Source organism: Neolamprologus brichardi, chromosome 7, assembly GCF_056152115.1.
Source record: "Neolamprologus brichardi isolate AB-2024 chromosome 7, ASM5615211v1, whole genome shotgun sequence".
NCBI lineage: Eukaryota > Metazoa > Chordata > Actinopteri > Cichliformes > Cichlidae > Neolamprologus > Neolamprologus brichardi.
The window spans coordinates 51,472,894-51,497,718 of NC_142110.1; the positions used below are offsets into that span (position 1 = coordinate 51,472,894).

Below are 24,825 nucleotides of genomic sequence, written 5' to 3' on the forward strand. Positions count from 1 at the left end.
GAAAAAAGACAAGTTACACTGAAACAGCTGCAACGAATAAATGCTTTGTGGCGACGGTACAAATGGTCACAAAATAGTTTCGGTGACCTCTGACCGCACAGCCTCAAAGCTACCAGACAAAAATAAGGCGACAGGAAATCCTTTGGTTTCTACGGACTTTATCGCCACAGCGAACGCTTCAGCAACGTCTGCTCAGCTGGGAGAAGTATTGATACTGTAGCCCTGCTCACTTAAACACAGAGAATCCGCAATATCACACCCGCAGCTGGAGCGCTTTCACCCTCACCTGAGCTCAGCCATTTTGGCTTCCGGTAGTGGCGGTTTGGGAGGTGCTACTTCCACGTCTGGTACTTCAGGGGCAGCTTCCACAGGAGCGGCTGCCAGAGCCGGCTTACTCGAGACCTCCTGCTCCCGATCTATCAGGGGCATCTCTGCTGACACGCTGCTGCGTACGTAAAGAAAAAAAAGCAGATTGAGTGACGCGACGTACTCGGAGCGCCTGAATCTTCGTAATCCTGCGAGTGTGCTCTGCGCTCACCTCTCGGCTGTGACAGCAGGTGCTGCTGGTTTATTAGGTGTGGTAGGTGACGGCTGTTCCTGCTTCTCTATGGTCAGCTTCACCAGCTCCTGTTCACAGATAGACAACGCAGCCAGTCTCAGTCTCCTCTGAAAACTCCACTTTAGCACACTGCCACATCATTTTCAGCACAGGGCCCATACCTTTACTCCATCCAGCACCGCTTTGATGACATTGGTGACAGAAGCCACATTTTCCTTATCGTCCAAGTCAATCCCGTCAAGCATCACCTGGTCGGCCCAGCGGATAAGGTTGGCCAAACTCTGATATACGCGGCTGTGGCAAGATGACAGCGCCGAACTGTTTGACGAGAAGAGGAATTCGGTTGGGTTGGGTTGGTGGTGTACAGTACAGATATGAAGCACATCATGCACAGGAGGGGAGAGCAAAAGTGAGGAAGGAGAATGATCCAAGAGGGCACAACAGCAAGGCATGAAGAAAGAGAAGGAGGAGGGGGAACATGTTAGGCTGCAAGTGAGAAAAATCACAGAAATAAGACACATTCTATCTACTGTCTATCAACAAACATTTCTGGGGGGGATTGGTTGGAATTGCTTAGGCTACAAGCTTGAGGCTAGGAATAAGGCTGCTAGAGCTCACAGGAGAATGTAGGGAAGTGGGTGTTGTTTCACCATTTAGCAAATCATACTTTGAGACTTAACACTAAGGTGTGGCAATGGCCTGTACCAACACGCAGCGACTGATTCACAGTGCAGGAATATCCTTCCAATGTCTCTGCACGGCTTAGTCCTTAAGCGAGTGGGAGAGAACTGAAGCTATAGAAGTAGGGAGATGGTGGATTGGACAAGTATGGGACGTAGATCACGCTAGAGCTGAGGAGATCTAGAGTGATTATAATTCATGTGGCTGACTAGACTTTGTATATACTAATACAGTTTTAGCAAATAAGCTCTCTACTTAACTCTCACTGGAGTTACATCTATTTGACTCAAATTAAATTAAATCCCTGAAACCAAATATACCGCCCATGTAGCCAACGGAAAAACGGTTTTAATCGCTAAAATGGAAACTTAACAGATAATATTATGAAACAATATTTACTTACTGTAGCTTATTTGCCAAAAGACATTCAACTTAGAGCTGTAAAGTAACTATAATCTAAACTTTTACTGGGATCTATCAAGATTTGGACTCGGTAAGATTGAGTTCAAATCTTAAAATATGGCTGCTGCTCAGTTTTCCAGCAACAATCCATCAACTGCTTCTAAACACAGTGCTCTGACCTTTGACCTCCGTACTTCATCTGTAACGATGGGTGAGAAAAAAGGCACAAAGACAAAGACAGAGAAGTTCCAACATGTCCTGGCAAAAGCTGCCCACAAAAAACTGCAACCAGGCTTACTTTAAAAAAACACAACAGCAAACACACAGGGGAAATAAAGCAAACTGACTCGTGCTACGGGCTGATATATCTCAAAGCTGAAATTAATTTCTGTTCCACAAAAAGAAATGTGTTAATGGAGAGAGAGAGAGCAGCAAGTGATGTGAGCTTATACAACTTCAGATTTCGAATCGGGGGAGCCTCGAGGGGAGCCTGCGAACTTATCAATCTTCACAAGCTCCTCGCTGGCAGGAAGGCAGCGTCTTTCTAGTCTGAACATGTGACCGAGCTACTTTACAAGCTACTTCGAGAGGCAAGAATAATAAGAATAAACTGAGAAGTGATACAGTGTCACTAATATAAATCTAAAGTGGGGAAAAAGACTGCAGAAAGAATATTATAACACTGACCTACATTTTCTATTACCCACCTGTGCTGTATCCGTGCCTCTACCTGCACCAGAGGCAAGATTGCTTCAAGCACCTTGCTGGCCGAGCCTGGAAGCATCTCCAGAACCTTCTTCTCTACAACCATTTTGTCCACGATTGTCTTGAAGTAGCGCAGGGCACTGACCACTTCTTTCTCCTGCTCCTCCAGCCTACTAACCTTCTAAAAAAAAATGCACAACCACAAAACAGTGTCTCAGGATTAGACTGCAAAGTTCATTTTTATAAGAGAAGTAAATAGTTACTATTTAGTCTGGGCTCTGTGCATTGGGTCTGCTACTCCTGTGGTTTGCTCACAGTTCAAAGCGTCATCTATCAAGTGATGTGGCTTTGAGTGATCTTGGTGCTCCTGCAAAGAGCTCTTTGAGCCTCTCTAGTCTTTCACAGCAGGACTGCTGAGGAGTATACTCATTACACCAAAAGCCTTTAAGAGCTAACAGAGTTCATTCACGACGCAGCGCGGTTCCACTCGCGCCTTTATAGGTTTAGACACCTGCTGAAGCACAGCCAGCCGCCACAGCGACTGGGAGGCTGTGGGAACCAGCAGGGAAACCCACGTGCGGACACAATGGAATAGAGGAGCACAAAACATCTGACAGGAAAACAATCGTCTCACAAAGAGGCAAACAAATACACGGAATAGGCGGGAAAGCGTTGGATTTCCCACAATACACACATGTCTGCTGGCGCACACAAACACACACACCTTGTTAGTAGGTTTCTCAGTACTCTTGGCTGCTGTCTCGGGCTGCAGTTGCTTGCCCTTCTTGGATGGAGTCCTCTTGATCTTGGGAGAGTGGAACTTATCCTTCAGGATCATGGTGATAGTGGACAGATGGGACCGTTGTGAGTCTGTGGACGAGAGAGGGAAAACACAGCAAGTTGAATGGTCAGTTACGGAGGAGAGATTCTCAAGGGGGAGGTGGCGGGTGAGGAAGGGGGTTTGAGAATAGAAATTAGATGTAAGCAGATGGCACAAGCTCAGTGAAGTGCTGATATCACTATCACACAGTGGTGCTCAGGTCAGGAGTTGAGCACCAGCAAGACTGCAATGCTAACACAAATCTGCTGCTCAAGCTCATCTAGCAGCTCATTATTTGTACAGATGTGAGGGAGACGAGGCCAAAGCAGACGAGTGTGCCTCTGCTAGTTAGTGCAGAGATGAAAATGACTTTACAGGATTACAGAGACAGCAGCTTCATAATAGATGAGTTATTTAGCAGAATTCCAACTAGTTCATAGCAGTGAGGGTTTAGTTGATCCCAGGATTAACAGAGCCTTAAGATAAATAAGGTGCTCCCTCATGTTGTCCTTTCACCTCTTTGTCTCTCCCCTCCTATCTGAAGCTGAACCAGGAAATAAATACTAATAAGAGCAGTGGGAGCTGACAGGACGAGTGTGGGTTTTTATCAGCGACAATATGACACCTTTATCTGCTTTAATCTCCCTTGATCGCGGCAACGGCGGGATGTGGCATTCTGGGGCCATCGGCGTGAAGAAAAACAACCAAAAAGACTGCAGAATAGCAATCAACAGCAGGAAAGAGCCACAAACCAGACTTCCAGTGGGGCCGTGCTTTCATCTGCACCATTGATCGACACGACACGCAAGCATCCACCCACTGTTCTATCTCTAATCCCCATCATCCTTTACACCCAGCGCAAAGCCAAAGTTCGCCAAGACGGCCAAGGACGGCCAAGGACGGCCTCGTGTTCTCATTAAAAATGTTGGTGAGAACGGCTGCCGTAGCATTTCCTGAGATTAGGCGTGCGTGACCCCTCGTCTCTTGTTCTTACGCAGATTTTTAAATTTTTTTATCCCAGCTTCACGCACAAAAAAAAAGAAAAAGAAAAAGAAAAAAACTCCAGGTGAATTTTTTTTTTCGGGATGGGGCAAGCATTAGTAAGTTATTTGTGTCGCAGAGAGAGAGGATTGAGCAAAACGCAGAGTTGCTGGAAATCTCTTTCATGACTGCTCATCAATTTTAATCTGAATTTGACCCAGTTTCTAATATCCAAATCGGTTGAATCAATCACATATAGATGTTTCAACGTGTTTGCTTTGCTGGGGTAAAAACAAACTAACTCAAATGTAACTTCATGAGTGGTTGTTTCCAGGGAGAGAGTAAATTCATGCCACCGTGTGACAGAGATAGCATATTTTATTGGTATGCTGTGCCTCTTCATTTCACACAGTCAGTGGAGTAAAGAAATAACAACGTCTAGTCAGCTGGGCAGGATTTAGGGAGAAGGAAGACAAGTTTATCAAAGAAGACAGAGCAGTCACTCGGTGCGATGAAGACCCTGCAGGAAGGGACAACCTTCTCATCTGCACTGCTGTCTGGATCTACACTTTGTAGTCGCGCCGCAGGGGATGATGTAGTCCTTCAGAGCTCCAGAAGAGCACGGTCTGAATAGCACAGCTAGCGTGAGAGATTATTTTACACCCCGAGGCTGTACATACAGTGTTAAGTCCGTTTTGCCACAAGCCAAGACACTCTCCTGGCTGGACTTCACTTTCCAGAGTCACAGACTACATGTAGAGTAGTGAGTATGTTTTTGATTGCACATCAGCCTTCATATAAATTCAGTGCCCCCCCCCCCCCCCCCCCCCCCCCCCCAGAATCCCCTTAATCTGGGAGCGTGCACAGGGGATTGTGTCGGACTTCACAAAAACGCTGCAACCTCTCACTCAACTGCAGCTCACACAGAGCTGAAAGGAGTGTGTCCGTGTTGTTTACAGCTGCAACTCAGCATCGTCCCAGCCCCAGAGCTGAGAAGCAATGACACGAGCACAATGAGTGCATACGATCGATACAGCTGGTGACCTCAGACGCCACATCGCGGTCCCGAGGCTCAGCTGTTTATCAGGCGCACAGGGCTGGTTCCATCAATCCTCCGCTCCCCTATTCACTCCTCAACCCAGTCTTTTTTTTCCTCTTTAGTTCTTGGGAGCAGAAAGAACTGGAAGTCTGGCTCAGCATGAAAATGACATCATCAACAGAAAGAAATGGACACTGTTAAAGTCAGCAAGCACGAGAGAGAGAGAGAGGGAGAGAGAGAGAGAGAGGGAGAACACAGTGAAGTGCTCTGTTATAGTCATGCAGCCCCCCCTTAAGTATCCACCCTCCCCTCCTCTGTGAGAGAGTGCGCAGCCAGGTCCTCTCCTCAGCTTCCTGCCTGCTGCTGGCCAGAATTATGATGTCATTGGTTGTAATGTCTCAGACAGATCTGACGAGTCATCGACGAAACAAAACAGTGAAAGAAACTTTACAGTTAAACCGTTTTGGGGTGGGATAAAATTGGAAGTTGTGTAGGCGCTAATACTGTTGTCGTCTGCTACCCGTAGATTCTGGCAGCCTGGAGAACAGTAAAACTGTCTCAGTGCCCAACTGAGACTGGAGACTATTCATTTCTGCACCTCGAACACTCAAGCGCCATGAATAAGTCCAAATGGAAGCACATTTATGCACTTAACTCTTGAACAACCTGAGGCACTGTTAGATTACCGTCACTAAAAAGACTTCAAAGCATCCCATGATCCACCTTATTAGAGTTTCTGCCAGTTTTTACTTTTTACATAAAATGCAACACATTTTCCAGTTTCTATTTTCTCAGGTTTTTAGGCATATTTATGATGAGCACATAAGTGGCCAAACTGGGACTTGGATCATGTCTCAACAACTATAAAACCAACCTTGTTCCCAACCATGGGGACCCAGGACCCCATTTTGCGGATCAAACTAATTGGTGCAACCGCTATACTGAAGGCTTTAAACAATTTTTAAACGCTACAATTTGGTTCCAGTCTTCAACATATCAATCTGCGCAGCTTTACACCATTTCAAATGTTACTTCAAAGCCAATACTTGTGTTTTTACTACTTTAAAACTGCTTCGAGACACCAAGGGGATTACAGAAGAAGAATTAATTTGAAGATTTAATATGTGATGCCTTCCCTTTGTTGATTTCTATTTGTGGCTTCCATATCCATTTTAGTGAAAAGTAAAAACTAAAAAAAATAAAACAGCAGAGCCTAACTGACAAACATCAAAGTGGGTTAGGCTTCCATAAAAAAAAAATCTTGGTTTATCTCTTACATTGTAAAATGCTTCAGTCCCATGAAACACCAAGAACTGAAACCAAACAACCCCCAAACCCTCACGTCACACTGCAAACTCACAATTACGCGTAAACCTCCCGCAAAAAAATCCCCAGTGCGATGAGTTCACAGTTCATGTGAACGCCACGGTGGTAAAACCTTATGACAATCGGTTCGTGTTAGTAATGGTACCAAAAATCCAAGTCTGTAGGATACGTGAAAAAATGACTATAACTGACATTGTTAAGACTAAATAGCGAAGGATTTAACAAGTAAACATCTTTTTTGGAGGCTTTTAAACTCTGCAGACACTTTGCTGCTCTTAAAGGCCTTGGGGACATTTAAAGCAAACACTTGAGTCTGAACAACTCTTCAACAAAGCCTGGGAGAGTTCTCATCCAACTCTGCGGTGTGAACAGATTCCCTGGGAGCTTTCTAGCTGCTGAATTGTCTGAAGGCTTTGTTACACAATAAGCAAACAGAAAAAAACACACACACACACATAGGGTGTAAATTTATGGATGCTTCTGGCAAAAAGAGGTAAGTGGATGCAATATACCGCAAATTAATTTTGTGTATATTTCGCTTGTTATTTGCTGGAGCCTGAAAAGACCTCTGCATTTAATTCTGCTGCCCTAAGGCAATCCACAGACACCTGCTGTCCAGGAACATTTCATTTAGAATAAGAAATAGTTTATTTAGTATTCCACCTGGAAAGGCAGCCAGTCTAGGGTTTTGTCAGCCTCACCACATGAACCATAGCTATGAGCACAATCCCTCCAGGCTAACACGATTCTGTATCAGTGTGATTAATATCTTGAAAAACTTCCTTGAACTCATGACCCTCCCAAATCGCAAGGCAAATGGTTTTTTAATAAACAGAGCTTTATTTTGAATCCTGGCAGGCTGTCAGACAAAAAGACATACCTGAAGGTGTTTGAAATGCTGCTTCCTCATAAACTGAATATTATTAAATCAGGAGGGTTTTTTTCCTCTCTCCCCTTTCTATTTATAATACAGTATCTCTGAGTGGGAGGAGGTTAATTCCATCCCTGCTATTAATGGCAGTCTGTGTAGTGTGAAAAACTGCAATTTATGGAACAACTTGTTTCTTAATTGTACTTATCTTATTTATCTATTTTCCAAATTAGAAAAAAAAAATCCCGTTCTGTATTACTGATCATGACGACTGGTGCCATATGTGTTTGTCGGGGTGTGACGGGCTGGCAGATTGATGTGGTTCCTGTTCAGTACAGGTGTGATCTATACAGGACAGCTGGTGGCCTCTTCCCTTCTCACTGGCCCTGTAGGCTTAGAGTAAGACGAAACAGGCTGGAAAGGCAGAGATGAGGCTGCGCTTAAAGTTACATGCACAGCTGTCACCTCCTGCTGAACCCCTTCAGCGAGGAGCTTCTCAGTGAAAGTGTCCCCAAACCTTCCTCTGCGGACGTGTTTAGCCTGTTAGAAGACCGCTACGAGAGTCACAAAAGGTCACTGTGGCAGCTGTTCAGCATACGAAAAAGGTAAGTGGGGGGGAGAAACTGATCTGAAAGTGCGCATAGAAAATGTTTAGAGGATGAATGAACTGCAAAAATGAATTATTTTTCTGCTTTACACAGACTCAATGAGAGATAAAACCTACAAGTATATGTATACATAACCTTCACACTGGACTCATTCAGTCCATCGGTGTGTTAATATGCTTTTGAGTTTATAACGGCATTTCTGTTGCACACATTTTGAAGCAAAGACCCACAGTACCAGCAATGTTAACTTGATTTGCTAGCTGGGGCATCTTTTCATCTGTCTGGGACAGTCTTAATAAACTCAATAAGCTGTCATCTGACCAAACTGTCACCGGTTATAGCGTTACATCAAACAGGCTTTAAGAACTGTGCCATTACTAACACCTAATCGTGACTGTCAGCTTACTTTATGTTTCAGTTTAGTAAACCTTTACTCTGTCATCATGTCAGAAAACTGGTTGGTGTGGATCCATGTTCTTATGGCCCCAATCACAGGCATAAAAACCAGCTGACATTAGCATGGTAACCACCAGTCACTAAGGTCAAATGTATAATCCTTGACCAGTTATGAGCAGTTGTTGGAAATTGCTACCAGTCATTGTCAAATTGATCGCAACTGGTCTATAGACCCCCTAGTAACCGTTGGTCACTTGGGAAAAGGTGTATGTGTGGTTGGCAAATAGTTGTAGGAGGCTGCTTGCAGTTGCTAGGTGAAACTGTCACACAGAGGTATGAAGCACTGCACTGAAAGCCTCCTTGCAATTGTTTGGGTCACTAGCAGATTGCAGCGCTCAGTAATGTATATAGAAGATGGCAAATTGTGTGGAAAAAAGTCACTAAATACCTGCTAAACAGCATTGCAGCTGTTTTGCTAAAAAGTTGCAATGCAAACTGGAAATGGTTCAAATCTACCCCAGTTCATTTGCTGTGTATGTTCCCTTATGCTCTCTCCTAGCTGTTGTGTCAACTCTAAATTGTCATGCCACAATAAAAGTTAAAAAGCCCATAAATACCTTCAAATAATTTTTAAAAAGCTAAGTCACATGGAAGCACGACATTACCCCTGCATTGGATGTAAATAAATGAGTTTTCTATAAGAAGTGCCCTTTTACAAAGATGCATTAGATGGGGTTGTAGATAAATAAAGACAAAGAATCTGGCACACTTAAGCAGAAACCTACCATATGGGATACACCTAAATAGCCATTTCATTGTTTATAAGAGACTCTGCTTACATTGAGCTCTTATTTGCCTATGAAAATGACAACAGTGTTAACTGCTGTCTGTTACACTGAGGAACAAGAAGTAAGACCTGCTGTGGAGCAAAGGGTGGGGGGGATGCTAGCCTGAGGCACATAAGATGAATAGCAGGGAGAAAAAATGGAGAGGAAAGAGAAAAATTCAACAGGAAATATTTAAGTGCTTAGTGAATTATTTATTCTCTCCATTGTAGTGGTTATTTCCTGTTCAGTTTTCAATAGGAATCCTCTTTATATCCACAGTTAATATGCAGCGCTATAGGAAACCACAGGCTCTGTGTGTGTGTATGCGTGTGTATGTGGGTGGGTGGGTGTGTTGCAGGTCAAGCCACAGTCCAAGGATGACGAAGGTAGGAAGGTCTGGTATGTGCTGTGACAAAGTCTGAGCTACCTCTCATTCTCTTCATATTTTGCTTGGAAAATGGGAAGTAAAAGCAGTGATTTATTTATTGTTTAAAGATGCACAAAAATACTATATATAAGGCAAAAACAGAATTTATATAATTCTAATGAACTTTAAGTTCACATTAGTTATGAGCACCTATATTCTTCAACACAACAGGAACTCTCTTAGACAGCTTTCTTGCCACTTCTACTTCTTAAGTAGTCTTCAGGAATAGTTCTCCAGACTCCTTGAAGGACACACTAAGCTCTTTGCATTATGTTGTTATCAAAATGATCCCACACTAGTTTAACAGTGTTGAGGTTCGGGCTCTGACTGATAGTGTTCCATTGTCTGTTCTTCTATCCAGGTATGGTTTTACTGCATTGGCAGTATGTTTGAAATCACTGTCATGTTGAAAAATGAAGCTGCTGCCAATCAAATGCTTTCCAGATGGTGTTGCAGCAATTTGGACACGGTCCGCAACGCCACTGGCTGAAAAGCAGCTCCTAAATATGACAGAGCCTCCACCATATTCTACAGATGCTCAGATACTGTTCATCTGCTCTAGATAGTTATTTAGGCCTTCCACATCTTCTTTTGTCCTCCACTTGTTTTTAAGGACACTGAATGTCATGCTGAGTTATGCCATGTTTTTCATTGATAGCTCTTCTGGAAACACCTTCTTCTTGCAAAAAATACTGTTTTATGCCTATCAAACTCTTATCTTTGGCATTTTTAAAAGATTAAACTAAATATAAAGTAATACATTATGTGTTGTTGCAATAGGCTGCTAGTAACAGAGTATCTAAAGACAGTTAAAATTGTTTTTTGTCAAGTTGTCTGTCATGTGGCTTAACTGGACTGGACAGAAAATTAGCAAAGAAGGCCAAACAGTCGAAGAAAAACTCTGAAAGACCCTCAGAATTCCTGGAGAACTGTTGCTCAAGTCCAGCTGTAAGCAAAATAGAAAGAACAGTACAGTAATGAGGCACTGGCTAACAGCTAACTTAAAAGTAACAGAGGAAGTACAATGGTGGAGTCCACAGTTAACCAGCTGTGCTGTTTGAGCATGAAGTTCAACGATGAGGAGCCACAGTGAGGCCGAGATCATCTAATCCACTCAACCAGTAAGTAAATGAGGTACAGATACTAAGTGCTTGAGTCCATTTACTATCTATTGCAGTCCACTTAACAAATGAGCATAAGAGACATGGGAGATGGTTTCTGCTTGTGCAATGCAATTATAAATGACAAATTTCTTTGGCCATTCAATTCTCAACCGAATTCTGAAGTGCAAAATAAAAGGTAACGGGCAAGAAAAAAAAAATTGAACTGGCATAAGAACAGTTACAAAAAAGAATTACCACCAACTACAACCAATTTGCAGCTGACAGACTGATGAGACACTTTCAAAGTTAATTTATATTTAAATGAATACTTTGCTCAAGTGATACATTTCCAGCTCATTTGTAGAATTCAATTACTCCACAAAAACTGGAGCGACAAAACTCAAATGGGTTTCTCACATTACATCACATTCGTTTTACCAAAGCAAAGCATTTATCACGTTTCATTTCTAAGCACACAAAAGTACACGCTTATTTTTATCCCCTCCCAAGTCAATCTCTGTTTCAATAAAGCCTGCCTCAGCCAATACTTGCATAAGCATGCCCTTCAGTATGTCAGTGACCAGGAACGCAAACCCCACCAGCCATGGGTCACTGGTCAGGAGCAAATATCAGTGTGGTGATGGAGGTGCTCTGGGTGCTGCGTTGCATGGTAACAGAAGGCCTGGTCAACCGTGGCTAACAGAGCGTGACTGCACAAACACAGGCAATCTATAAAGCACATCTATAACACAAAAAAGCTAATCAGATCCATAACTGTTTAGAGAGGTTGTGGCTGGTCATCTGTATGCGACATGAAGATGAGCAAGTGAACAACAGACAGCAGGGCAACAATAACAAAAAAAGAGAAAAAGACAGTCTCTTTCCTGTTTCCTGACTGTTTGTGCAATTTGCTTTCAGATCTAAGCAGACAGCACACAATAGGCTTATGATTAAGAATACTATCTATATCTGAATCGGTATCTATAAAGGGAAACTCCTGCTTTGCAAGAGAGGCATCATTACCCTTATGAGTCACAAGATTGCAGAGATAAAAGGATATCAAAAGCACCTTCTCCCACTTTCTCGCCTTATTTTGTCACTTTGGAGTTACGGCAGCCTAGAAAAGGCGTAGGATAACACTAAACATGCAGATACGATCTGATTCCCAATATGATAAACAATGGCAAAACAAAAGTACAAAGTAACCTGAAACTATAATTATCAGAGAGGGGAGGAAAATATGTCACATTAGGCCACAAAATGAAACAGAAAAATCCAGCCTAATCTCTTGGTGACACATTGCATTCTTGAATCTGTTTGTTTGTGATCTGACATGAGCTGTGCATCTTAAACCCACTTTGAAACAGATAGTAATCTGCTATTCACTGACTTCTCGATCCATCATCCTTCATGGAAAAGTAGCTTGAAGCAATGTTCAGAGGCAGTATTTTACACACACACGCGCGCTCTGAAACAGAACAATGATGGGAAACAAAGTGGTATAGTCTCAAAACAAAAGTCTTAAATTAACACATCTTAATTTAACACATCTACATTTAAGGCTATTGAGGTTAGAGTAGACTATGCACGCTTCCATAATTACACAGCTTGCAGATGAGATGCGGTAGATGATGTGTAACATTATTCAGGGTAGTGGGTCAGTGTGGAGCTCTGGATATGCTGGCATGCTGCAAAGTCAGTGAGTTCATTCATGCAGCTCTCTTTGTTTAAAGACTGGTAATAACTGTATATTTTGCAGCACCTAAAACAGTTTTTTTTCTTAGTTTTATAAGGTATACATGTCACAGTAATAGTGTGTAACCCTTGCATACTCTGGATGCAAGAGCGACAGATCTTTAAGACTTGCAACGCCACCACGATCCCGACTTCACTGCAGATAGACTCAAGGAAGTCTTTTTTTCTGTAAATGAAGCTATTAACACAGCATGAGTCAAAAGTGAGTCATTCCATTAACTGCTCTGGTTAAGTAGTTTTTAAGGAATGTTTGATCATTTTGATTAGACGCTGGGTGGATTTTCAGGCCGTATACTATTTAACTGATGCAGGTCCTGTGTAGCCTGGTGGCCTCGATGGTAGCGTTTCAGAAGAGGGTGGGACCATTAGGCCCGCGTATTGTGTGGTGGCATAAACATTTACAAGTCTTGAGCCTCAATGCCTCCTCTGTTTAACTATAAAGCCAGCAGAACTCAATCTTCCAAAGCTCTGTGTTTCTGGAGCTAACACAGCCTTTTCCCCCTTTTCCCCTCTGCTGCTGCAGTGGGAAGGTGGTTCATTACTGATAGCATTTCTTCTTCTCTACTTACTTTGTGCTGATAATGTCTGTCACATTGTTTGTCTGTGTTTCCACACTCTGCAGATCTATGAGTAACGCTACACACTCATTTATCCTCTTCACTCCCTTTGACTCGCTTCCTTCACAATAGTATGATTAATTTAAAAACAATTATTGCAATACACTGTATAATGCTTCAAGGATAATACCACACTGCACTGGCTATGCAATATTATGAGTATTTAGATAATCCTCACTCTTGGATGCTTTCAGTATGGGTCTGTGTATTAATGGCAGGCAGGGGATGAGCTAATGGAGCTATTTGATGGAAGCACTTGGCAGAGAATTTCATAGAGGTTGTACTGAAAGCTATGGAGTGAGCCCTAAGGTCTAGTTGACTCAATTGTCCTCTGTGTCAGAGCGCAGGAACCCACACCAGCATCCACAGTCACAAACACAAAGGTTCTCCAAACTATTCAACCATGAGCAACAAAGGGTTGCAGAGGGGATGCCTTAAGGTCTGATTTTCAACAGCATCATCGACGCACAGAAAAAACATGCTGGAAGCTTCTGCTGACCCAATTGTTAATTTAAAAAAGGGAGACTGGTGACAAAAAGGGGACAAAGGGCTTGAATAAATAAATAAATTATCGCACTGTTTAAACTGTCCAGCTTTTCACGTACAAAGCAAAAGCATGATCGGTAGTGATGCAGTTAGCACGATGTTCATTAGATGCACTGGGAGGTGTAACGTTTTGCAAACAGACGGCAGCATGGTGGACAAAGGATAGCCAGCCGGCAAACATCCTGAAGAGAAGCAATCTCATCTCAGCCAGTGCACAGCCTTAATACCGGAGAGAGAGCAGTGTGAAGCACGGGGGGAGCAGGACGTTCATGAAGCAGTATAAGGATTGATTTATCCTTATCCGCCCCCAAAAAAGTTGCAGCAATATTACCAATCCCTGAGCAAAACAGAAATTAGCTACAAAATCTAGAAACGTCATGTTAAAAGCTGCCATGTGCATGCCTGAGAGGAGGGAAAAACAAACTCAGGAAAGACAAATAGGGCTCACATCTCGTGCACACTGTGTTAAGACCAGAGGACATCAGCACATCACATAACACAGTGCTGAAACTGAAAAATATACAAAACCAGGTTTCAGAATTGTTCTCTGGCTACTGTGTAGCTTTCCTTTTTATTTACATATGCAGCTATTTTAAGATCTAGTTTGTAATGTGAGTCATCTTCCTGCTAAAACAAAAATGACCAATCATTTGCTCATTCCACCTTCTTGACAGTGATGAACTCATCTTTTTGTTTGTCTTCAGTAACAGAGAACAATGTTTCCTTGGAGTTTTAGAGCAACCGTTTTTCAACTACAAGTTGATTTCTTCATGATGTGATTTTTCCCCCATTTCCAGAAGGACAAACGATTATCTGAGAAAATAATCAGCAGATTAATCTACAACGGAAAAAAAAAAAAATCATTAGTTTAGCACTTATTGTGATATTGATGGTTTTGTCATCTAGGAATCCATAGCAGTAACAGCTAATGATTCCATTAATGTGATGCGAGGGGCAAATGAGGCCACAGAGCAGCACGCTAAAGCTTTACTGGAGGGCAGGGGCAGTCAGTATGATGGAAAGGGTTAATAGCGGGGTGGGGGAGCGGAATTCACACAACATACACTTACACACCATCCTGGGTACCCCTCCTGTTCCTTCCCCGCTGACGCCTAAGTCACTGGTATGATTTCCTGTCCCTCGTCTCCCTCACTCCCTCCCTTCTTCACAGCCCAGAGCAGCCCGGACTCTGTAACTAACCCCCACATAACAACTTACCTTATAAAAATAGGTGGTGCCTAATAACACACCACTAACAGACACACACATTTACACAAACCCACACGACACAAAGCAGCTCACTGCGATACACAACCACCCAACACAAACATGCTCAAACCAGCCTGATCCTTCAATTGACCTTCGGGCTGCAGCAATTTACTGCATTTTTTAGCATTCCCTTTAAAGCTAGCTTTCTGAACCGATTCTTTCAGTAAAGTGAGACAGACCGTGTAGCGGGCAGCAGGTTCACCTGGGGTGAAACCGATAGACTAAGAAGCACAAAGTGCTATAAATACTCAGCTTGTCAGTATCTCTAACATCAAGCAGCACCAGAACAGAGACACTGCAACAGCTAAAAAAAAAAAAAACCCTGTGATCTGCTGAGAATGAATTCAGAGTTCTCAGAGAACGGCAGCTGTTTGCCTCTTGCCAAACAGGCACTATAAAGCACTTGAGATAGGAGAACGATCCTACACACAGACAAACAGCCACAAGAGAACCGATCACTTCACTGTTGAGCACAAGACAGAGACAGATACAGAGAGGCAGAGAAGCACAGGAAACAGTAAATGGCCTCAACAGCAAGGAGTGGTACCACGCTCTCCATGTTAGAGAGCCGCACAAAGACGATCTTGTCTGTGCAGCCCGCCACTCGTCATCCACTTGACACTTTGTGCACAAACACAGCACTGGATGAGACTGAAAGAGAGATGCCACATAATATATCTAATCTTACAGATCAAATGCACCCTGGCAAACCAAACTTTGCGAAAAATGTCCAAATGTAGCTTCTTAAAAATAGCCTTGGATGACAGACGTGTCCTTTACAAAGACAAGACTTGCCCACGTATAGACACTTATAATTAGGCAGCGGTCGTCTAAACTGTACTGTACTCATACACAAAAAGAAAATTAAATGCAACTTTGTAATTACTTCTATATTAATCCGTAATAACACATTTTTGTGTCAGCTTTTTCCATCTGTGGAAAAAGATGACACAAATTTATATTATTTTTGGAAAACAGATCGATCTGTAGTCTACATGCTAAGGTTGGGCCACGGGATATAAATATTGTCAGTCAGTGATTAGCTGCAGGTTTTTATACATGTTTTTTATGGGGGTTTTGAAAGGGCATCGTAGGAATCACCGTTTTTAATGAGTGAAATGTAGTCTGGCAAAAATTTATGTTAATAGTCACTTCCTAGTTACTTCCTAACACGCATAATCGTTTATGTTGTGTCAGCTGCCTCTAAGTGTCTGAGATTTGTTTTGTTTTTTCGTTTTTTTTTTAAACCAGACAAAAGCTACAACTGTTATTTTATTTTTTCATTTGAACTGTTAAGCAGGCTATTATTAGCTCATTCTTGTTATCTGTACCAGTTTACTTGCTCAGCTGACGTCTGTCCACTTATCTGACATTCCACGGGTAAAAAGAAAAAGCTACATATTACTGTTTCAGATGAATGAGGAAAGTTGCCTCTACATAACTGCATATCACCTTCCAGGGTTTTATTGATGTGCTGTTATTTTTGTCGTCTGTTCTTCCTCAGTATGCAGACACACTGCAGCAGACAGCATGACTGCACTTCCAAAAATAGTATGGTAGGCCCTTTACAATACATCTGACGCTATAAAATGATCTTTTCATTTTATGTTTATGTTTTAAATAATAGAAGATTAGGCAGAACGCTTCCAAAGATAGAATCAGCATGGACAAGTCTAAAGACAAGCATTTTGAATGCTGAGGCTTTTGTAACAGAAGGGAAAAAAAGAATCAGTGAAATTTAACTCATTATTTGCTGTGAGATATCAGTCATATGAAGAGAAACAGGTCAAATAACAACTCAAAGTCTTCTCAGGCCAAAGCTGATTGATTATGTGATTATTTTGCCTTTAACCTCAGAAACATTCCATTTATTTCTGTTCATCATTGCTGTTTTAAAAGCACATTCACACATTCAGGTTGTATAAGAATGAACATCCGAGCAGAAGTGGGTCAGCGAATACTGAAACGAACAAACACAAATTCCTGGATTTTGTCCACAGGGCTACAAGCTCATTCAGTCACTGGCGAAGTCAAGATTGTGCGTGTTTGCATGCATTTCATCTACACTTTGGGATTAATATAAAGAAATCAAACAAACAACCAAACAAAAAACACACACACCCACATGCACCTTGACAACAAGGCTGACTTATTTGCAAGCAATGTCAACTTCTCTCGCTTACCATTCCTGATTTAGACTGGTGTCGGAAACTGGCAGCAACTGTGGGACGTCCCCTTCATTGTATGCCAGCTCCCTGACCCAGCCATGCCACCCTGGGGTCTACATGATTTGACACACTGAACGCAGGAAGGCACGTACACACATGCACACTAAGGCGCAGCTTGACAGAACCCCCCCCGCCTTTAAATAGATTTCTACATTTTCCGCCTTTGAGATTGCTGCTTTCAGGCACACCAATGCCACTCGCCTTTTCTCTCTCTGTGTCCCTGCTGCTCACTTTTCTTCAATAGAAAACTCAACATAGACAGATTTTTCTTTTCTTTCCTTCATCCTTGCAATGGTCAGTACTGTATCTGCAACACACACAGTGCAGTCCCCTGTGCGGATACACAAAACACGAAATACCCTGTTCCCTTCAATCAAATTTCCATAATATCAAAGTGTTAGAGTTACAAAGCGTTACAATAGTGCGTTAGAGCGCTATTGTAACTCAGTCCGAAACAAGAACTGAAAGACATCATCATTGGACACATTTGGAGTTTCAGTAGTGGTTCTCTGTCACACCGCTTTTACTTCTACAATCTCATCACAAACTCCAGCAGTCTGAGTGAGGATGCTGTGGGTTCTGGCAGATGGGTGATAAAGACCGTTTAATACAATGCGATCGTTCAGATAACATAGATTTGGATTTAGACGACCGAATTGAAGCAGCAAAAAAAGACTTTTAGGCAGTGTGCAAACCAAGAGAAAACCAAAAAACAACAAACAATAAGATCCAGAAACTGTTTGTTTTGAAATTAAAGCCTCTGTAGTCAAATCAGCAGCTAATAGATGAATAACTACAAAATATTGTCCCTCTGCAGTATGACCAGCTATTTGTATTTGGCCTCTGTGCATCTGGTTTGAAACACATTACTCACGCTACGGTCTCTGCAGAGGGCCATTATGACTACAGGGACTGGACAGCTCAGCGTACACAGACAAAATACACACAGTGAACACTGACTTTTGTTGCCTGCTGGGTTGAAATACATAGATTTATTAGGCTGAGCACACCACAGACTGTGTGTTTTCAAAACAAGGTATTATGGCACTCGGCACTGTGTAATTACACAGTGATAGACTCGGCTACCTTAATTATGGAGCCTCTATGTTATACCAGCTCATCAGGGTGGATCTGTTCACGCAGCTTTAGCAGGAGGAAAGAAAAAAAAATCAAACAGGGTTAACCCCAACATGTGGGTCAGCAAACATGCCCAGTTACCAAGGTGAAGCAAGGCAGGCAGCTTGGAGTTAAAATACCAAGATTACAGCTCCATGGCGCACATTTTCTGTATTGTGTAACAGGATTAAGACCAAAGCATGCAGGCACAGTATCAGATTCTAACCCGATGAGCCAGGATTAGAGCAGTTATGGCTTCTGTCTACATTTTTTTTTTTTTTTTGGGGGGGGGGGGGGGGGGGGGGGGGGTAAATAAGGCAAAGAGGAAGCCTGTGATTGAAGGCTGTGGCCCTGCAGAGCAGCCTCCTCAAACTGGGTCCACCCAAAGCTTCAGCAGAGCAAATGAGCACCTTCCATAAAGCCACACGACACAAAAAGCACAGAGAGGAATGTCCCCTGCATTTTATTCCACCAGCAAAGCCTACTTTACATTAAGGCTCCAAAGCTTGCAACCGCAGACTCAGACAAATAATCGTCACAAAAAGCAATGCGTGTATGCATTTATTTTAACATAAACTGCAGAATGAGTGTAACGGCATTAAAACTTTTGAAACCTGATGAGGGAAAAACAAAAAACAAACAAAAAAAAAACGCACTTTACATTTCTAGTAATGCTCATCTGCTAAAGTAAATGTCCTTGTCTAGTTTCTTCTTTGGGTATTCGAAGTTATTATAAGTTAAAATACACAACATGCTTGTTTCTCCAGTAAAACAAATGTACAACTGATCACCAGCAAAAGTGCTGTGTACTGTCTTTACCTGTGTCTTCATCTAAATCACCCTGCAGAGAGGAGTCTGTGTCCTCTGAGGAGGCCTGGCTCCTCCAGCTTATATTGCCCATCCAACAGTCCACGCAGCGACTAGTCCAGGTGATACTGATGCGTACGCCCTTTGTATACTGTGTCGTAGGTCACAGTGGCATTTTTTTAGAGCTCTCTCTCACAAAGGCACTGCTGAGAGTTAGTCATAACTAACTTAGCCTCATGATCATCCTCACTTGACTCAGCCACGTTACACAGGACTTCAGAGGAAGAGCCACATATAGCAGTGACACAAGTCAGGAGGAGTCCAGAAGCATTGTGCTTTTCCCAAATCCAATGTGTTTTATATTCATATTCTTATAAATCTTGACTTAAGTAATCCTGGAAGGATGTCTGAGTGGGTGTCGTCACTGGTCCTGGAGAGAGTCCAACACTCCACAGTTATCTGGAATGGAGAATGCACTCAACAGTAATAAGGAAATGAGACGGCCACCTGCGGGAATAAATGACCTGCTCTCTGGCATGTAGGCCAACACGCAGCAGTGAACTCAGGGGAAGCATCTTCTTTCTATCCCTTTGAGATAGATTCAACACCTCAACAAAGTGTCTCAAAAACACACGTAGAAGTTGAGAGATGGAGAATATGACCCGCCAGTGACATACTGCTGCACTGAATTACACGTGAGTCCACAGAAAATTATCTCAACTGCAGTCTTTCGAAAGCACCTTAAAAATGTTCATGTTACAAAAACTCAGACTTTCCTTCGCTTCTCGTCTATTGCCCTGGTCCAGCCATTACGCCACATGTAATCCATCCATTCCTCTATCCGATTCACTCTCTGCTCACAGACTTTGTCCACCCTCTCCCTTTCTCTTCCCAAGCTCTTTTCCCTCCCTCTTTTTACATTCCCATACACGGCACCAAAGAAAATAAATAAAAAATGTAATTACAACACAGCTAAACCTATATGGGAAAAGCAAGCCTCTCATTCTGTGGTAGAGGGAGGGTGAAATGCTTGCTGCCATCAAACCTCAAAATTGCAGCATGACAAACCAGTGCTCATAGCTTGCTCTGTGCAACAGTGGGATCACTCATCAGCGATGTGGGCAGACCGAGTTATCCCGGGGAACCCTTTTGTAATCAAGACTACTTTAGCTCTTGCTCAGAGTTTTTTTGACCCAGGCACGCAGAGCTCGGCATTTACGGACATTAGGAAAAAGAAGCTATTTTAAGTCTGAAGCAACGAGCTAACCGCTTAGCAAACGAGGGCCATCAAAGTTTCACACACACACTTTAGTTTTAGCTCTTGTAATGCCTGACAGTAAACAGTGCAGCTAAGACCCTTTCAAAGGGTGAACCACAGATGCGCACTGCCACACTATGCAGCGAGGGGGGTGCAGGGAGTCTAAAATAAGGAACTGATGGATCAGTTCTGCCGCTGCGGCTGGCTACTACCATTGACTGTCCAGTAACATAAGAGTCCGCAAGCTAATTTTAAAACACTGCACTGCTGCTCTCACGACTTTCTTACCAACACTGGTGTGCCAAAATGTGTCGTGTCACAACCCCAGTCTGCACGAGGGAAATTTTTGCAACCGTGAAAATTCTCAATGATCTTTTTCTAAGCAGCTTTTCTGGTGTATTTAAATGTGTGTTTTGAGCTGTAAAGTGTACATAGCATCCAAGCCTAATGCGAGTGGGAGAAAAAAAATAACTGTTCTTCTTTTTACTTCATTTTTATTTATTTTTTATTAAATTAATTTTATTAAATTATAAAATTTTTATTTAATTCACAAATGACTACGTGCATCTTTGAAATAAATACCACTCACGGGATAGAAATATAGTCTTGTAGTTCATCTTTAAAAAAAAAACACAAGGCAAAAAGAGCAATACAGCACATCTTAGTCGTGATCACCTGATATTATAATAAAAATGTTTTTTTTTAAAAAAGACATCTCTCAGTATTTTGTATATCATTAACAGGCTAATGTTAGCAGACTGAAATGAATAAATTAAGCACTGACAAACAAGCCCAGCTAGCCAACACACACACACACACAACCACACACACACCCCCACCACAAAAACATGTTACAAAATTTTGCACTAACGCTGGCCAAGTGACTACAATAACTCAACCCAGAGCTGGTATGGTGTTTTAGAAAGCAGTGGCTAAAGAACAGATGCTGTTCTCTGCTGCTGAAGAAGTAGTAATGTTAATGCATTAATGTAGCAAACTTACCTAAAAACAAAAACAAATACTAAAAGATATCGAAAAGCTGCACTGTCTCTCACCTTTGATTGTACTGTCACTGAGACAGTGCATGAAAACTAGTTATTATTATGACTGCTATTATTAGAAAAAAACACAGGTGAAAAGAGCAGTGGAACTCTGAGGTTTGAGCAAAATAACAATCTTTAAAGTGTACAAAGGGCACATATCCTGGCAACGGGGAGCAGTTAGAACAGATTTTTATTGACCCGTGCAGTTTTAGAATGGTTTGTGTGAATGAAGGCTTCATACACATGTAGACAAAACAAGAACGGAAATACAAATTGAACGAAGGAAAACTCATCCCAGGTGATGTGTCTCTGTTTTTATGCGGAAGATCTTCCTGAAAAGTGGATTCTGGGTTGGTTCTTCAAAGTGACGCTAAATGGGTTTTCTTTCTTAAAATTTTGTATCGCCTTCATTTCAAAAATTAGGCCATCTTGGCAACAATAAATGCCATTTCAGGACTGCTGCGCTAAATGTTTCACATCTTAATTTAACTGCAACAGTGGAATCATTCTAAGTGGGTCATTTAAAGTATGACATCCAACAAGTAAACATACGGTACCTACATAAAACGCTGCGGGATTAGAAAGTGTCTGAGCAGAGTCTGCAAGTCACAGTGCAGCACTCTCAAAACCAGCCAGAAATAATTCCCGTCAACAATGCATCGTTCACCAGTGATAAGCAGTGGATGAGAAGTATTTTTAACTTTTGATCAATGTCAGCACCCCACAACTATTTATACTACTAATCATGAGCTCATTTAGCAACACTCGGAAAACTTAAATTGCTTAATGCACTGAAAGACAGGAAAAAGAGAAGAAGAAAAAAAAAGATGCCTTGGAGCTATTAATATGTGCTGACACTGCACACCAACCTAGTCATTCAGCTCACATCATGTACTATTATTAAGGCAGGCTACCTGACAGCATCTTCAAGTTTTAGCTTACACCAAAATGTGATCACACAGACTCAAAGCTTTTAAGCCTTCTGAGAAAAGCATTAAGAAACAGCTTCGGCTGTCTGGCTGCTGTTACGTTTTTTGGGGGACAAACACCGCAACACACTGAATCCGTTTATGGATTTCAGTTTTGGGCTGCTTGAGTGATGAAGTCATGTCGGTGAGTACGCAGCGAATAGGATTCAGCGCAAGAAGCATCCATCTGATTTCATCAGAGGTGACACGCCTGGGCTCCACCGCACATGAGGTTCGCTTTTGCTTCCCGCGGGAAGGGCAAATTAGTGACTGGGTGACACCATCCCCGGTAATCGGAGGAGTATGTTGATGCAGCTAGTGAATTTGGTGTCCATGTGTTTGCTCCTCAAGGCACCATTCTGCCAGCGACTAAAACTGCCACCCTGTTTCTATCCAGTCTCCAGAGACGAAGCCTTTCACACTTTCTCTCACACTCAAGCACTGCCTGCTGCAGAGTTTTCTGTTCCGAGTCCCAAGTCTCGCCCTTCCCTGTTTCCATTACACTAGCAACCACCACAGTGTGTCCTTGGGGACATATTTGGGATCAATAGGCACATGATAACAGACCAACAAGTAAACACAACTGGGAAGAATGGAAGCAGGGGAGAAGTGATGGTTTGGGTACTTGCTTTTAAGTTATCAGTTAAGCAAAGAGTCTACAAAAAAGGAAAACAAAATAAAAAACAAAACTCTTGCATTGTCTCTGACTTTTCATTTAGTTGTGACCATATGTAGTCATCTGTGCGTAAGACACGAAAGGAATCGGAAACTTTTACGCCTATGAAGAATGACTGAGCTAGTGGTGGATGACACTCCCTCCCCTCCTGTTACTGGGGGCTCTCAGTGTGTGTGTGTGTTCGCCTTTTCGCCCACTTACTGCAGGCAACACTGGGCAGGACACTATGTGGAGCGAAGCAAGGAGACAGCTGCTGGAATGGGATGCAAGTGTAGCTGACGGGTATAAAGTTTCCTTCCCAAAATCCCATCCATACCCCAACACTACTGCGTTTCCTCCCGTAGTGATTGTGCTCCGCAGTGAGAGTGAAAGTGAGAAAGTGAGTGACACGAATAGACAAAATGAAAAAAATAAAAATAAAAATACGGGTCAAACCAACAACAAAAAATGCCACGTGCACAATAGTGAAAATCAACACAAATGCACACCCAGCAGCCCAGCGCGTGAACGCAATCCCATTCCAGGGGTAACAAGGCAGCTAGCCTTAGCCAGTAAAAGCTAACCTTGAGCTGCTACTAGCTAAACCCGTCTTTAAATGTTCGCGGACGGCTAATTGGGAAGCAGAAGAAAAATGTCACACGATATATTCATTCATTTACGCGTCTTCCAAAGGGGAAAAAGGCGAAACACACGTGTTTCCTCTTGAGTGAAATTCAGAGATTTGTCCCGAGATGGTTAGCAACGCTCGCAAACAATCAAACCGGGGTGGTGTATTTACGACCCCCGTGCCGAGAGTGAATGGAGAAATGCCGGTGTAGTACCATGGAAGAAAAGCCAGCACGATTTTTCTAAAAAAAAAAAAAAAAAGCTATTTCCCCGGACTAGCTCGCTAAACTGTTTTGAACACGAGAAGCTGTATTTTAACTAATGGGTCAGTTAACCAGCTCTCCTTAAGTCAGCTTTTGGTTTAAAAACGGGACAAAAATATGAAAATACCATTAGCCGCTACCAGCTAGCAGACGCTTTATTTTAACTGGATAGCCGAGAAAAAGAACAATCCGTGAGGCCCAATTAAACCACCATTTACACCCAACACACTCATCCAAGCTTTATCTGGAGCACCCCCTTTTTGTTGGCGTATGTGTTGGTCAACAGACCCCCATAATTTGATCCATCCGAGCCCCGTGTAAGGGAGACCGTTATACAGTATACCGAAGGTGGAGCGGTGAGGTTCAGTCTAGCCGGGCAGGACTTACCTTGCTTGCTCTCTATTTTTCTCGACATTTTCGTAGCCAGCAGCTGTGATCCCACTCGCAGTTCAACAAAACCGTAGCTACAGACGAGCCTCGCCGTGCCTCTCCTCGGATTATTCCCTCATTTTCGATATGTTGTTGTGTCCACGAGATGATTCCGCCCCGGTTAATATAATATATTTATAGGCCACAGACATTGGTACGGTTATAAACTGCCTCCGTCCGTCTCCGGGTAATTTTCACTGGATACACACACTACGCTCACGTTAATGCCTTGAGCTGAGACTCGGCTAGGGTAGGCTATCATCCAGTGCAACAGCGCCCCCTTGCGTCAGGAATTAGCCACGCCATCTGTCAACAAGAGCATGGGCGTGTTTCGATTTCAGTTCAAAGTTAAAGCAAGCCCCGAATGTAATCCATACTGATTTTGCAAGTGCTGTTGCACACAGTCTCATAAATTAAGTCATGCAATTAAATAATAATAATGTGGAAATTCACCAATCATCCATTCACCCATATATCAATCTATCGCAGATGGGAAAAA

The 24,825-nt window shown here is 42.6% G+C and overlaps 1 protein-coding gene across 8 annotated transcripts in view; it reads right to left on the reverse strand.

Moving 5' to 3' along the window:
• The window catches only part of rapgef1b (Rap guanine nucleotide exchange factor (GEF) 1b), a 44,244-nt gene extending 19,683 nt beyond the window's left edge, over positions 1-24,561 (reverse strand). For 3 of the 8 annotated variants that reach the window (XM_087843817.1, XM_087843816.1, XM_087843815.1), the window contains exons 1-6: positions 24,285-24,560; positions 3,072-3,217; positions 2,350-2,528; positions 721-877; positions 539-627; positions 287-445 (exon numbers count right to left, since the gene is read on the reverse strand). In XM_087843817.1, coding sequence (XP_087699943.1) covers positions 287-445; positions 539-627; positions 721-877; positions 2,350-2,528; positions 3,072-3,217; positions 24,285-24,312 — 758 coding nt within the window. In that variant the 5' untranslated portion in view covers positions 24,313-24,560. Of the gene's footprint in view, positions 1-286; positions 446-538; positions 628-720; positions 878-2,349; positions 2,529-3,071; positions 3,218-24,284 lie in introns of all 8 variants that reach the window. The other 5 variants (XM_087843813.1, XM_087843811.1, XM_087843812.1 and 2 more) reach the window with 3 other exon arrangements.
• Positions 24,562-24,825: the final 264 nt, after the last annotated feature.